General features: G+C 43.0%; 1 protein-coding gene across 1 annotated transcript in view; it reads left to right on the top strand.

Moving 5' to 3' along the window:
* The window catches only part of hydin (HYDIN axonemal central pair apparatus protein), a gene marked incomplete at its 5' end in the record, with an annotated part of 121,146 nt that overhangs the window by 23,534 nt on the left and 80,867 nt on the right, over positions 1 to 16,745 (top strand). Inside the window, 7 exons of the mRNA XM_084059512.1 lie at positions 6,383 to 6,584; positions 7,735 to 7,912; positions 10,217 to 10,316; positions 13,528 to 13,646; positions 14,468 to 14,691; positions 15,258 to 15,325; positions 16,080 to 16,321. Coding sequence (XP_083915638.1) covers positions 6,383 to 6,584; positions 7,735 to 7,912; positions 10,217 to 10,316; positions 13,528 to 13,646; positions 14,468 to 14,691; positions 15,258 to 15,325; positions 16,080 to 16,321 — 1,133 coding nt within the window. The remainder of the gene's footprint in view (positions 1 to 6,382; positions 6,585 to 7,734; positions 7,913 to 10,216; positions 10,317 to 13,527; positions 13,647 to 14,467; positions 14,692 to 15,257; positions 15,326 to 16,079; positions 16,322 to 16,745) is intronic.

Genomic DNA, 16,745 nt, shown 5'->3' with positions numbered 1-16,745 from the left:
TATATTAGTTATATAGTAAGTATATTAGTTATATAGTAGTATATTAGTTATATAGTAGTGTATTAGTTATATACTAGTGTATTAGTTATATAGTAGTATATTAGTTATATAGTAGTATATTAGTTATATAGTAAGTATATTAGTTATATAGTAGTATATTAGTTATATAGTAGTGTATTAGTTACATAGTAGTGTATTAGTTATATAGTAGTGTATTAGTTATATAGTAGTGTATTAGTTATATAGTAGTATATTAGTTATATAGTAGTATATTAGTTATATTATTATTTATATAGTAGTATATTAGTTATATAGTAGTGTATTAGTTATATACTAGTATATTAGTTATATTATTATTTATATAGTAGTGTATTAGTTATATAGTAGTGTATTAGTTATATACTAGTATATTAGTTATATAGTAGAATATTAGTTATATAGTAGTATATTAGTTATATAGTAGTATATTAGTTATATAGTAGTATATTAGTTATATAGTAAGTATATTAGTTATATAGTAGTATATTAGTTATATAGTAGTATATTAGTTATATAGTAGTATATTAGTTATATAGTAGTGTATTAGTTATATAGTAGTGTATTAGTTATATAGTAAGTATATTAGTTATATAGTAGTGTATTAGTTATATAGTAGTATATTAGTTATATAGTAGTATATTAGTTATATAGTAGTATATTAGTTATATAGTAGTATATTAGTTATATATATATACAGAGATATAATTATTATATATATATATATAGTCTCATCCGCCATCGTCCTAGTATTTTATAGGCACTATGCACATATGTCACGTGAAGTCAAACCAATCAAATTAAGCTTCGGCACTGGTATGAACAAATAGGCATAGGATTGATGACATCACTATTATGTCATGAATACAAAGAAAGATGATATATATACATTGTAAAATATATTAATTCACATTGATGACTAACGTTTAATGCAGATAAGGTCAGATGCTCACACTGGACATCTGGGCACACGAGTTTCTAGACATCAGGCACACCGGATGAGACGCTCTGAGACGCTCCGCTCTGAGACGCTCTGCTCTGAGACGCTCCGCTCTGAGACGCTCTGCTCCGCTCCACTCTGAGACGCTCTGCTCTGAGACGCTCCGCTCCGCTCTGCTCTGAGACGCTCCGCTCCGCTCTGCTCTGAGACGCTCTGCTCTGAGACGCTCCGCTCTGAGACGCTCTGCTCCGCTCCGCTCTGAGACGCTCTGAGATGCTCTGCTCCACTCCGCTCTGAGACGCTCCGCTCTGAGACGCTCTGAGACGCTCCGTTCTGAGACGCTCCGTTCTGAGACGCTCTGCTCCGCTCCGCTCCGCTCTGAGACGCTCTGCTCTGAGACGCTCCGCTCTGAGACGCTTCGCTCTGCTCTGAGACGCTCTGATCTGAGACGCTCTGCTCCGCTCCGCTGTGAGACGCTCCGCTCTGAGACGCTCCGCTCTGAGACTGCTCCGCTCTGAGACGCTCTGCTCTGAGACGTTCTGAGACGCTCTGCTCTGAGACGCTCCGCTCTGAGACGCTCCGCTCTGAGACGCTCTGCTCCGCTCTGCTCTGAGACGCTCTGCTCCGCTCCGCTCTGAGACGCTTCGCTCTGCTCCGCTCCGCTCTGAGACTGCTCTGCTCTGAGACTGCTCTGCTCTGAGACGCTCTGCTCTGAGACGCTCCGCTCTGAGACGCTCCGCTCTGAGACGCTCCGCTCTGAGACGCTCTGCTCCGCTCCGCTCTGAGACGCTCTGCTCCGCTCCGCTCTGAGACGCTCCGCTCTGCTCTGAGACGCTCCGCTCTGAGACGCTCTGCTCCGCTCCGCTCTGAGATGCTCAGCTCTGCTCTGAGACGCTGTGCTCCGCTCCGCTCTGAGACGCTCTGAGACGCTCCGCTCTGAGACGCTCCGCTCTGAGACGCTCTGCTCCGCTCTGAGACGCTCTGCTCTGAGACGCTCCGCTCTGAGACGCTCTGCTCTGAGACGCTCTGCTCTGAGACGCTCCGCTCAGCTCTGCTCTGAGACGCTCTGCTCTGAGACGCTCCGCTCTGAGACGCTCCGCTCTGAGACGCTCTGCTCCGCTCTGCTCTGAGACGCTCTGCTCCGCTCCGCTCTGAGACGCTCCGCTCTGCTCCGCTCCGAGACTGCTCTGCTCTGAGACTGCTCTGCTCTGAGACGCTCTGCTCTGAGACGCTCCGCTCTGAGACGCTCCGCTCTGCTCCGCTCCGCTCCGCTCCGCTCCGCTCCGCTCCGCTCCGAGACGCTCCGCTCTGCTCTGAGACGCTCCGCTCTGAGACGCTCTGCTCCGCTCCGCTCTGAGATGCTCAGCTCTGCTCTGAGACGCTCTGCTCCGCTCCGCTCTGAGACGCTCTGAGACGCTCCGCTCTGAGACGCTCCGCTCTGAGACGCTCTGCTCTGAGACGCTCCGCTCTGAGACGCTCTGCTCCGCTCCACTCTGAGACGCTCTGCTCTGAGACGCTCCGCTCAGCTCTGCTCTGAGACGCTCTGCTCTGAGACGCTCCGCTCTGAGACGCTCTGCTCCGCTCCGCTCTGAGATGCTCCGCTCTGAGACGCTCTGCTCCACTCCGCTCTGAGACGCTCCGCTCTGAGATGCTCCGCTCCGCTCTGAGACGCTCTGCTCTGAGACGCTCCGCTCTGCTCTGAGACGCTCTGATCTGAGACGCTCTGCTCCGCTCCGCTCTGAGACGCTCCGCTCTGAGACGCTCCGCTCTGAGACTGCTCCGCTCTGAGACGCTCTGCTCCGCTCCGCTCTGAGACGCTCTGCTCCGCTCCGCTCTGAGACGCTCTGCTCTGAGACGCTCCGCTCTGAGACGCTCTGCTCCGCTCCGCTCTGAGACGCTCTGCTCCGCTCCGCTCTGAGACGCTCTGCTCTGAGACGCTCCGCTCTGAGACGCTCTGCTCCGCTCCGCTCTGAGACGCTCTGCTCCGCTCCGCTCTGAGACGCTCTGCTCTGAGACTGCTCCGCTCTGAGACGCTCTGCTCTGAGACGCTCTGAGACGCTCTGCTCTGAGATGCTCTGCTCCGCTCTGCTCTGAGACGCTCTGCTCTGAGACGCTCTGAGACGCTCTGCTCTGAGATGCTCCGCTCTGAGACGCTCTGCTCTGAGACGCTCTGCTCCGCTCTGCTCTGAGACGCACCAGACTTGATGTAGTCCTCTGATGAGTAAAGGTATTTACTTGCGACTGTGTGTCTATTTGTGTCAGACCACCGTCCACATCGGTGGTCAGATGCTCACACTGGACAGGGCAGGGCAAAGGGCTCCACAGGGCAGGAGACCACCAGACTTGATGATTTACTTGGTATTTACTCGCGCCTGTGTACCACCTTGTGGCTTCTACATCAGGCAAATTTAGTGATAAAGGAGGTCTAAGTAAAGTATTTTCTATTGCTATTGGTGCTAAAGTTATGCTTACTGTAAACATTGATGTCACTGATGGTTTAGTAAATGGTGCTAGAGGATTTGTTGAACATATTGATTTCAATAGACAACTGCAAGATGTTCATGCCATACTTGTAAAGTTTGAAGATGTTTTTGTTGGAGTAAATGCCAAATCCAGAAGTGTTTACAAAAACAATTACCCAAATGCTGTTCCTATTTTCAAATATGAATCAATACTTTATCATGGAAGGCATAAGGCTGTATCAACTAGAAGAATTCAATTTCCTTTGTCATTAGCATGGGCTTTAACAATTCATAAAGTTCAAGGTCTGACTGTAAATAAAATTCTTGTATCTATGAAAGGATCACGTTTTAATACCGGACAAGCTTATGTAGCATTCAGTAGAGTGAAGAATTTGAATGACTTGTATATAACAGACTTCAACCAAGAGAAAATCAAGGTAAACATACATGTACAAAAGGAAATGAAGAAATTACGTGAAACATCCCTCAGAATATCATCTCCGACTTCATTTTTTCTACGACCATTAACACAAACCTTGAAAATTGGATTATTAAATGTTAATGGTTACTTACAACATTTAGATGACATAAGGTCAGATCACAACATACAAATGTTAGATATTATTGCTTTGACTGAAACACATTTAAAAAGTGATCATTGTTTTTCTACCATGGAATTATCAGGATTGAACTATAACATTTTGAGAAAAGATAGATTAAAAGCAAAAGGAGGTGGCTTAATGTTTTTAACTACAAAAAGTTATGAGATACACAAAGAAGAATTAATTTTGGATAATGATTGGTCTAAAACCTTAGAATATTTAAGCATTGTTTTACATTTTGGTATGAAACTTCGTATAATCCTTATTTACAGAGAATCAAAGATGAAATTTAACATTTTTAAGAACACAATGACATCAATGTTAAAAAATATATCTACAACACAAACTCTCATTCTTGGAGATTTTAATGATGACCTTTTAAAGACCAAAGATGAACATATAGACACACTTTTTTCAACTTTTAATTTTAAACAATTAGTACATTCTCCAACAACAGATCAAGGAAGTCTTTTAGATCATGTGTACTACAACAATGATCAAGAAAATAATATAACTATTGAAGTCAAAGACACATATTATTCAGATCATGACTTAATTACAATAAATGTATCTACAAACCAAGAAAATGTTGTACTTGATATTAACTAAACTATTTTTTTTTGATAATTACTACATTACCATACTATACTTGAAACACTGTTTTTTTTTTTTTTTATTTCTATATTTTTTTTTTGTACTAGCACTGCATTTTTTTTATTTAACTTTTGACAATATTTTAAAAATAACATTTGTTTGTTTACTATCTTTATTTCCGTTTTTTTTCTCAAGGCGCAAGTTAGCAATTGACAGATTGCAGTCTTGTATTTGTACTTTCATGTGCTTTTTTCTGCAAACTTCTAAATGAAGTATCCAATCAATCAAAATTCAATCAAAGCTGACTGATTTGTTTGTGCCTGATGCTATGACGACACATTGAGTTTAGACAACACACTCCATATTTGGGTGTAGCTGCATTGGGAACTCCTTATGTCTGAGTCATGTTGACATGAGCGTGACAACGTAGTGACATGAGTGTCAGAGGTCCGCCCGCCGGCCGGTGTACTATGTGGTTTGGGGTCTGGAGGCACGGAGCTGGAAAATATCCTTTATTTTCAGAAATCAACAAAATGGTCTGCATTTCTATATAACCTTCATTCAAAGAGCTGTACAATGTGCTTTTACATTCACCCATTCACACATGGTGCCAACCTGGTCATTGGGAGGAGTTAAGCCTGATTGATACTTTGTTGTACGACGGAGTCGTGCACAGAAAATAGGCGATTTACGAGCTCACAGCGTGTTGCATCGTAACGCGTTATGAGCGTTATGTTTTCTGTGTGTGACTCCGTCTTACTACAGAGCTTAAATTAAGCATTTGGAGGATACTCAAGGACATTTCAGCACTAAGCCAGGAGGATTGAACTGGTGACAAGAAGGTCAGTTGGCTCTCATGCTCAGGAGGCATGAGCTCGGCCCTGGCCTCCCTAGGTTGGCAGAGGGAAGGTAGTGCCCAGGATTACATAGACAATTGGCACTGGGTGTAAAAAATAGGGTTACAAAATCGTGGGATAAAAATTCAAGAAAAAAAAAAGGAGGATTGAACTGGTTCCCAAACAGCTGCTCTACCTAGGCTCTGCCACTACCCTACACAGTAAAATCCTCAGTATTGATTTATGCATTTGTAGCTCAGAGAGTGTACAAAATGTAAACAAATTAACTCGTAAAGGGTCAGAGTTAAATGAACACTGAGGATTTTGATGCGTACAGTATCTGTTGCTACAGGTTAGAGCTGCTGCACCACTCCTGATTTGAATGTAAACAAAGCCTCAACAGATTTACCTACCTACCTAGATGTACGCACGCAAGCTGTATTTTGTGTGTGTGTGCGTGCGTGCGTGCGTGGACTACTCTTGTAGTTTTGATGGTTGTTGCCCTGCCCTGTCTCTTAGTATTAGAAGTATTTCTTCGAGTTGTTGCTACCCCAGTGACTCTGTTAGGCAATGTGTTGCATGTGTTGCATGTTTTCCCCCTGTTTATTGTTTTTAAAGTAGCAGAGGGCAATTATAACACAATAACTCCAATCGGAAACAAGCTAGGCTAGAGTGATGAGACTTCCTCCGCACATGCTCAGTAGGATTCTCTCTCTGCCTATATGGAGAAGTAGCAGGATCATTTCACCTCAGCAGAAGTTTCATCATCCATGAAATTTAGAAAAGAGTTGGTACCTTGACTGGTTTAAAAAAGAAAATAAACCATATAAAGCCCTCGAATGTACAGTATGTGTGCGTATGTGTATGCATTCAGAAACACCTATTTTCCTGTATGTTTGTGTATGGCTCAAGGTGAGGAGGTGCACATCAGCCTGTACGGGGCATGTGAGGAGTTGGACATGTGTTTGGAGCCTGCCTCTGTCTTGCTGGAGGACACGTACATCTCCCTGGTCAGCCAGCGATCCGTGTCCCTCACCAACAAGAGCAACATTCCTCTCCACTACTGCTGGAAGACCTGGCCCAGCCAGGAGGAGGAAGATCTGTATACACTGAGGTACGCACGCACCTACACACGATTGAGAAAGGCAAAGAGGGCGCCAGGGCCATGTAATTATACTGACTCCTTAGAATCTCTGCTCTGCTGTGTCTCTGTAAATAAATGGTGCAAATGGTACATTTATAAAGCCCCTTTCTCCAAAGTCCTTTACAATGTGCATTACACTCACCCATTCACACCGAGGGCGGCAGCAATCATGCAAGGGACCAACCTGCTCCTATAGGGAGCAGTAAGGGTTAACCACTTGAACCCTAGCCGGCCTATAGCGTCCCTGTTCTGGGGCAAACATTCAGCGAAAATAGCCTATCTAGATTCAGCTCAAAACACGTTGCAACATGATGAGTTGTGAGCTTGTAGATCTGCTAGCCTATTTTCGACTATAAGAGATTTGCTTTGGAGGGAAAAAAAAGAGCAGACCAAATATAGATACCCTGGGGTATCCCGGTCAACTAAGTATATAGGGCAGGGGTCTTCAACGTTTTCAGCCCAAGGACCCCCTAGCTGAGAGAGAGACGAAGCAGGGACCCCCTACATTGCATACAATTGTGTTGCAGATTAAACTTTTTCATAGATTTCATAGATAGCTTCATTGACTATCATCAGTGCTGTGTAAATCAATATTTTTTGTTCATTTCAGACATTTAACCACTTAAACAATCAATAGTTGGTACTTGATTTGCTTCTTTTTCCCTCTACACCAAACCTCTTTGCCGAAAATAGCGCGAGGCGTTGTGAGCTTGTAGATCGGCTATTTTCGGCTAATGTTCATCAGAATAGAGATGCTAGGATTCAAGTGGTTAGTGTAAAAAAACAAATCCTATCACAAAGATTATGCGGACCCCCTGGAGTAACTCTGAGGACCCCCTAGCGGTCCCGGACCCCCTGTTGAAGACCCCTGATATAGGGTTTAAGTTGTAAGTGTCTTGCTCAAGGACACTTAACGACACGCAGCCAGGAAGGGCCGGGGCTCGAACCGGGATCCTTTCCGATTCCAAGACTATTTCTAACGCCTGAGCCACTGCTGCTCCCCATTTCTGCACTAGAAATAATGTCAGATGTCTGTCACTTTACCTCCGTTGGGCCTCTTGTCAGTCTCTTTGTCCCACACCCTCCTCCTCAAATCCCTCCTCCTCATCCCCCCTTCCAGAGACCTGCAGAATGAGGAGGCCGAGGAGAGAGAGCGGCTCCTGTCAGAAAGCGCGTCTGACCCCGGCGAGTTCCACCGCATCGCTCTGCTCTCCAGGAGCTTCAGGGAGCGGAGACGGCAGGCTGCGGAGGACCGCCTGCCCCTTTCCTCACACAGCTCCATCACTGTCGAGCCAATGGTGTGTGTGTGTGTGTGTGTGTGTGTGTGTGTGTGTGTGTGTGTGTGTGTGTGTGTGTGTGTGTGTGTGTGTGTGTGTGTGTGTGTGTGTGTGTGTGTGTGTGTGTGTGTGTGTGTGTGTGTGTGTGTGTGTGTGTGTTCTTGTATTACTATACTTGCGAGGGCCAAATGTCCCCACAAGTATAGTAGAATTAGAGACACAGACATGGTGGGGACCCTCAGAAGAGAAATGGTTGTTTTATGGTTAAAAAAAGATATTTAGAGATAGGTTTACAATTAAGAAAATATTTAGGTTGGGCTCAGGGCTCGAATTAGACATTTAGAAGTTAGTTTTAGGAGTAGGGTAGCAGTTATGCCTGATTACTTAGTTGCGCGCTGGTGTCCTGCACCGAAAAGTAGCAGATCTACAAGCTCGTAGATCTGCTATTTTCCGGCTTTAGGCTTACATTAAAAAAAATGCTATAAACTGTAAATATGGCATTCATAAAATTGGCGTCCCAAAATGATGTCCTCACAAGCATAGTAAGTAATACAAACCTGTGTGTGTGTGTGTGTGTGTGTGTGTGTGTGTGTGTGTGTGTGTGTGTGTGTGTGTGTGTGTGTGTGTGTGTGTGTGTGTGTGTGTGTGTGTGTGTGTGTGTGTGTGTGTGTGTGTGTGTGTGTGTGTGTGTGTGTGTGTGTGTGTGTGTGCGTGCGTGGTACCGCAGTAAGTTAAAGCCAGGTCCAGGGGCACAATCTGTGCAGTCACAAACAAAAATGAAAAGGTCAAGTCCATCACCCAGCCCCTCCCAAAGCCTGGATGCGTACGTGTGTGTGTGTTCTTGTCTGTCTCTTACATTCTCTGCCTCTCTCTCCATTGCTCTCGAGCATCTATCTCGTTGCTTACTCATCGTCTGCCTCCACCCCCCGTGTTGTTTTCTTACCATCAGCGTGGTTCCTCAGCCCACTTAGCTATATGACCTGCTGCTGTGTAAATATTTTACTGCACCATTCCGCAAAGTCCTTCAAAGCTTGGCCCCTAAGATATTGCGTAACTTTACTGTGCACACTGAAATTCAACCCTGTAATGGTCCATTTTCACACTCTCAGAGTTAAATGAACGCTCAATTTGACTGCGTAGTTGCATCGGATCATCAAATCTTTAAACCTTTGTGGGTACGGATTGTGATCTTATCGCGCCTGAAATGAGATTCTGTATGGTTGTCTTTCTCATTTGGCCTACAAGGTGTTAAGAAAACTCCTCTCTCTGTCGTGTCTGGTTCCTTTAATGACAGGAGGATCATGGACAGATCCTCCTCAGAGCAGTCTGACCTCTGCTGACACCCCTGTTCCTTTGTTTTGCTCTTCTGTCAGAGCTCAAGCTCTGCCAGGATGCCAGCCAGACTCCCTGGACAGCGGGAAGAGGGGAGGAGAACAAAGAGTGTTTAGGCCAGATACAGTACAAACACAGATCTGCTATACTATGGACAACTTTAGAGGACAGTGGAGAGGCATGCACAGTCAGCGCAGTCAAACACACACACTCACACGCACACGCACACAATCATGCACACACACACAGGTGATTTATACTTAGTTGCAGATGTCACGCGCCGAAAATTGCTGATCAACAAGCTCACAAACGTCACAGTACAACGTGTTGTGAGCTTGTAGAGCTGCTATTTTCAACGTGAGCAACACGGCGAGCAACCAAGTATAAATCGGGCATGCGGTCCTTGGAGGCTCCAGAGCTACTGTATAGTGTTGCTGGACTCCCCGGAGGCAGCGGTCATTTCAGAGCTGCCTCTCGTGCTAATGAATGACCCTTCTCTCCTTTCTATTTTAAGCACAATGTGAATTGATAGAGAGAGAGTGAGAGTGCAGGGCGCAGGGTGCTGTTTAAAGAAAAACAAAATGTGCAGAGCTGTGTGTTGTGCAGGGATGCGGTAGAGTGGTAGACTAACTGAATTACATACCAACCCAAAACGATTTTTCCACATTATTATCCAGTGAGCTCTTAAGACTTATTCAATTTTTCTTATTCTAAGTATTCCCCCGGGAATAATAAAGGTCTATCTATCTACCCGGGAATATCTATCTACTATTATGCAGTGGAATTTATGAGGAGTTGACCTTCTGTGATGGCCCCCCTCTGCACATTTGTGCGCGCGTGCATGCGTGCACGCGTGCGTGCGTACGTGTGTGTGGTTGTACATAAGTGGTTGTACGTAACGGTGCGTTGTTGCATGCATGTGCAATCTCACTTCCTTGCTCCCTGTCTACCATTCTGTATATCCGTCTCACCGTCTTTGTCTGTCTTGTCTAGGAGGGTGAAATATGGCCATCCACCACAGCAATGTTCAACATTATCTTTAAGCCTCAGGAGGCCAGGCTCTACCAGCATACCTTCTACTGTGATGTCACAGGTCAGTGCCTACTGTATAAGTATACAGTAGGAGTGTTTCACACGTTATAGCAATGGTTCTCAAACTTTTACATTTCAAGGTCTCCCCTTAACTCTAACAGTATACAAATGGAACCAAAAGGACCTGTTAGGTTCCATTTGGTTCCATTTGTGTACTGTCCGAGTTACAGACTTGTAAGGGTCAATTTAGACCCACTAAAGCAGGGGTGTCGAACTCATTTTGGTGTTGGGGCCGAATTGGTCAAATGGTGACTTGATGTGGGCCGAAACCAGTTGCGGACGCACATGCGCGCTCACACACATTCAGTCAGCATCTGTTGTCTCAGACACTGCCACTAACTACGTAGATCACTTTTTTTTTATCTATTAAGAAGAATAGCTACTTTAATTATTGACATTAAAAACAAACAATGCAATTTGTAAGGAGCCCCAATAAAGGAACCCAGAGAGTCCCCAGAATCCACTTTGAGAACCACTGCGTTATAGCATGGCCATGGAGAATACTCAATTCTGATTGGCCCGGAGGGTATCGTTTTCAGATAACCACGCAATTTTGTCATAGCTCATCACCGTCCTTATATAAGTTAACATCAGCTGTCAGCTATTCTTAAGCTATTTGGATTTCAGTATAACATTGAACATTCCAAACTTTTGGGGAGCATAAAACGTACAATATGTGTTGATATATTTGTGTATAAGAGACTGACTCAGTTGATACTCGTTTCTGGGTCATTACAAGGTAAGGTAACGTTTATTCCAGGGTTGAGGAAGAAACTGCCAACACAAACTATCTATCTATTTAACCAAGTGAACCCTAGGGCGAACATTTGGTGAAAGTAGCAGATCTACAAGCGCACAACGATGACTTTTGAGCTTGTTGATTGTCTATTTTCAATGAAGAGATTTGGTGTAGTGGAACATAATAGTATACCAGGTGTAGAGGAACATACTAGTATGCCAAGTGTAGAGCCCTGGGGGACCTCGGTCAACTGCTTATAGCTTTTAAGTGGTTAAAGCTGCAATCCATAACTTTTATGTTCTACCCGGGACAAGGTAGATGTACAGTATGCAATCCCGTCTGGATCCCGATGGGACCAGACATTTAGTACCATTGTATACCCAGTATTGTAATAATAATGCAAGCTGCAGAGCCACCTGGTCTTGTCATTGATTGTGCCTCCCTTAAACACTTCAGTGCGTTGTCATGGGATAAGCATTGCGTACTTGCTTTCACTATTTTGTGCTACATGGATTTTTTTCAGCAAATACTGTCGATTTTGGCAAAGCACAAACCTTTCTTAAAAGGGATTCAATGCTACAAGGTGTTTATACTTGAAAACAAACTTGTTCTAACCACCTTGTGTATCAAAACGTTTTTGCTGATATATTTTGATTCCATGGCCTCAGTACTTCCTGCCTTTATTGTCAGTATCAGCAACACTACTTGCTAAAATTCCTCTTGCTTGGATAGGCCTACTTGTACCATAATATTTGTATCAACTCTATTGCTGTTGCCATAAATTCTGTTTTGGGTGAACAGTAAGATTTGTGTGCATGGGGATCTCATCTTAAACAAGCTCAGTGCTTAATGAGTCTCCCAGTTTAGTAGACCTTGTATTGTGAATTTGTACTTCCATGTACTGATTTTCTCATGTCTTACTAAATAAAGTACATCAATCAATCAATCAATCGTTGCTTTGGCCTGCATTGTTCAGGCAGCAGGCGTTACGGCACAGTACAGTGTGTTCCAGCAGTGGGGGTTATCTCTGATGAATGGCTGTGAGGAAACACTGGGTCTACTGTATTTTGTAAGTCAGAGCTGGCAACTCCATTGATAAGTGAGAGCAATGCCCAGGGAGTGTAGCTCTGAGAGGACTACAGTAATTGAAGAAGTTCAAGACATGATGTTCTAAAGAGGCTTAGTGCCAAGGTGAAGGTTCAAGATGAACTTTAAAGTTAAAAATTTAAGTGAGACTATTTGTGGGTAAGAGTCAGGTTATCGGATGAATGGGTTGGGCAAAGACTGGGTTACAGTTAAATTTTGGATGAAGGTTAAGGGCCAAGTTTAAGAGAAGTGAAATGAAGTGAACTGAATTGAAGAGTTAAGCTTCAAAGAGTAAAGGATAATGAAGTACAAAACACTGCTGCTGTCTATTGAGTAGCCAGATGCACAGGCACTGAAATGTTCACTTTGTTTGTTCTACTTGTTTCCACCGTAGTTATAAGGAGACAGATCAGGCTTCCTGCAGATATTATTCTGTCTTCTTTAATAAAAGTAATTGATATCCTTTCTCTCGTTCAGTCTAGCTTTTGTGTGAATAGAGGTTAGACAAACAAGGGGGGTTATTGTTAGAGAAGAATACTTTGCCTTTTCTCTATTCACTCTCTGAAGTCATTTCAGATCACTTTACTCAGTATATAATATATGCCTTTTTGGTATATGCTTTTATGCTAAGTGCCTTAGGGTACTGTAAGCACATACAGTAGGAAAGGAACCCCTACCTCTGGTTGTTGCTAATCCTGTGCTCTACCCATGGAGCTACACATGACCACAGTATACTCACTTAAATTCTTTCTACCTTGCCTGATCTAATTTTCATAATAAAGACAAAGCACAGGGCAACAATAAATCCCTGTCATCTGTGCTTGAAGAGAGTCGTTAGTAGTTTTGCATGTGGCCTCCATGTGTGTCTCCTGAGCCGGAGGCCAGATTTACATTCATTTCCATGTTTTCTGAGGCTGCTGGTGACCTGAACTAGGGCGTGTGCTACTGTATGGCTTGCACAGACAAAAGATAAAGTTTTAACCAAACGATTTTACTGTATTCAAAACATATTAGGACTACTTTTGTGGGATTAAGAGCACGTACCCAAATGCCCATAGTTACATTATCATATACAAATAGAATATAAAATTAAAAACTTTCTTGTTGTCTGTCTTGTCTTCCCATGTCTCCCCCTGGGATCCATTTGAAAGAGAAGCCCTTCAATGTATTCTGGAAGACAGAGGAAATATTATTATTTATTTATTTTTCATAATGAAACATTTTCAGCATTTTTGCTTTATTTTGATAGAGACAGGAGTGTGTTCAATGTGTTCAATTATGTGTTTAATGTTAACGTTCTAATGTCTCTATCTCCATGTCTTTCTTGTTCTCTTTCTTTTTTGTTTTGTTTGTTACTCTGGCTATGTTTGTTGATGTCTGTGTGCAGGCCGTGAATGTTGTTTGCCTCTGACAGTCACGGGGGACGGCGTAGGACCCAAACTCCAGTTCAGCTATAACCTAATGGACATGCAAAATGTTTTCATAGGGGCCAAGAACTGTTATGAGGTAGGGGGTGTGAAATGCTTTCTTAGTTTTGGATTTTATTTGATTTTATTTATTTGACATGAATATACATATTATGGTTACTGAGTATACACTGCAACAAATACTCCTTGAAAATGTTTAAGATGATAAACATAAAAAAGGGAAAAAGAGAGGTCGCACAGACTCGCAGCCACGATGCAATAAACTTTTTTATTTATAAGTTACCAACGTTTCGACATATTATGTCTTCATCAGGGTATGAGGGTTAGGGTTACATACCCTGATGAAGACATAATATGTCGAAACGTTGGTAACTTATAAATAAAAAAGTTTATTGCATCGTGGCTGCGAGTCTGTGCGACCTCTCTTTTTCCCTTTTTTAGTTTATATTTCCAGTGGTCAGCACCTCCTTACTACTGGTGTGCGCTTTTGCTCTTTTGTTTAAGATGATAAACATAAAATACTTTTTTCCTTGAGAATCACTTCTGCTGAAAGTCAGACTTTTTGCTTTACACAAAGGCAGCGTCAATCAAAGACAAATACAATCAAAGAGACAAATGCATTTGTCACAAAAGCAATGCTAATCCCTGATTTGACCTAAATCAACTCCCTCCCACATGACTATTAATAAATAATAGATGTATTTATTCTAATAATATAGTATAATAATAAGTAATATTGATGCATCTCACGTCCACAGATATCATGTGACTGTACCAAAAATATATTTAAAAGAAAGAAATTCATCCATAAGAAGCTAACTGATACCAAGAGGATTGTCATTAACAGCTGAGGAAATCCTTGATCAGTGCGCCTCTATTAACTACTTTGTACATTTCCAGGTGCTGGTGTCCAACAGAGGTCTGATTGATGCTCCTTTCAAGATGTCCTGCCCCAACACCACCTTTGGCCGTTGTTTCTCCTTCAGCCCTGAGGAGGGCATAGTTCCCCCAGGGGCCTGCCAAGCTCTTGAGGTCGTCTTCTCCAGCAGCACCCTGGGAACTTTCTCTGAGGACCTGCTGCTCACTGTCACAGGACAGCCGCAGCCCCACACCTTGACATTCAGGTGAAGTTAGTTATTACATCCATGACTAACTCAAAAGGACTCACGGACTCACCTTGTGTTTCAGGCTAGTGTGTAACTTGTGGGCACTATGAGAGTTTGTTTTAAACAAGTCTGGGTCACAGCGTGAGAGGATCAATTCCCCATTTTGGTCCCAGGCAGAAAACTACTGTAGGAATTATTATGTAATTAAGTTAGTTTGTTGTTAAGGAAGGTTATACTGTTACTTGCCCTTGACTGCCCTTGACCTTCAGGTGTGTTCTTGATACAACTTTTCTGTCTTGTTGTTTATTTAGTTACCATAGCAACACCAGCTTCTCAACAACACAGATTTGGCAAGAACGACAGTTGAATTGTATTAAACATTTAACTCCACTATTGCAAATAGTACAGTAAAAAACTTGGTGTTTTCACTATCAGAAACACCAAATACATTAGTATGTCACTTACTGTACCTGTACAAAGTCATTATACTAATTGGCATGATGTCATCTGTTCATGTGTTCATATGTCAGTGCTTTGGGTTATATATGCATTATTATAAGTCATGTCTTTGTGTTCGTTTTCAGAGGCCGTGTCATTGGCCCCACTTTCAACTTCAATGTTTCAGAGCTCAACTTTGGAGATGTTTCCTTTGGTGAGTAACTTGTACAAGTTTAACACAATAAAAAAACAGACGGTAAAAGACTAGTTATAGATTATGCTGTACTACTTTGCTTAATGTACTGGATGGAGATTAAATAACTATGTCAGTGTGACGATTTGTGTGCTTTATAATGATTGTAAAACCTGATATGATTCATTCGAAAGATAATTTGAAAAACCTGCTGAGAAAAGCGTTTAAAGTACAAACGATTGTTTGATTGTGTTGTAGAGGCAATTCAGCAGAACCAAGAACAAAAAGACAAAACTCCTGATTTATCTAATGGAATGAGTGCTAAATGGCAGACCATTTAAAGGCTTACACATTGGAGATTTTAGCTTCTGGTATCTGTGCTGAAAAGTACTAAAAATAAAATACATGCTGTGCTGTTGTAGCTCCAGGTTATTTGAACTACAGTCTTTCAGCTTCAGAATGTGTGCTTTTGTTCTCTAAAGGAAAAGTACTAATAATAATAGTGGACACTTGGTAGACACAGTGAAACCTTGGTTTGGATGTTTGCTTACATACTGTACTTATTACTCTGACTCTGAGATTGAAAAGGAGGGACACAGTGCAGACTACAAAGCAAAATCCTTTGCGTTAATTTATAATAGAATTTCATCACATATGTGCTGGTGTGAAGAGTATTTTCAGCTACCGTAATTGTAATAATCCATAGCTAAGAACCCCTTTTTTTCACTCCCTCTCCTTCTATGACTCCTCTTGCCCTCCCTCTCTCTGGCTCCAGGCTTCCCCCACACTTTGACCTGCACCCTCTTCAACACCTCCCTGGTGCCTATGGCGTTCGTCCTGCGGGTCTTGGGAGATGGTTCTGGGCCTGTCAGTGTGTCCAGCGCTGTCCAGGTGTCTGAGCTGTCCAGAAACCAGTGGCATGGCAGTACTGCTATAGACGCACACGCACGGCCCTCAGAGTTCACTCTCAGGCCTGCCTCGGGCACCGTGCGGGCCATGTCAGATATCAATGTCGAGGTAAAGCCCTAACAGCAGTTGGCCATTACTGGACAGAAAATCGGAGCCTAACCACACATCGCCTGAGAGGTGTAGTTTTTACTTAACAGTCAGAATGTATCTGCTGTACTTTCCATCCGTGATTGGATGCCAATCCAAAATGGACTAGGGAATAAAACATGGAAAAGCTTTCCTTGACTCTCAAACTGAAGCACTCTGCCAGTTCCTGAGTTAATTGCTTCACTGGGATCAATAAAGCCGTTTTCTGTTTGGCCAGTGACTCCCAGCCTGAGGTTTGACACCAGACCCCCAGGCCTAGAGTTCTTGAGTGCAACATGAAACCTCAAGAGTTTATCATGATAAAAGAAATGCTCAGTAAGGTCTCATTAAACAATTTATGTCAGGCATCTTAAAATGCCCTAGCCAAATTATTGGTAAAGAATGT

The sequence above is a fragment of the Gymnoscopelus microlampas genome (assembly GCF_963454915.1).
Source record: "Gymnoscopelus microlampas genome assembly, chromosome: 6".
In the NCBI taxonomy this organism is placed as follows: Eukaryota; Metazoa; Chordata; class Actinopteri; order Myctophiformes; family Myctophidae; genus Gymnoscopelus; species Gymnoscopelus microlampas.
Note: the sequence above shows the minus strand (reverse complement) of the source record. Positions and strands in the feature narration are given on the sequence as shown.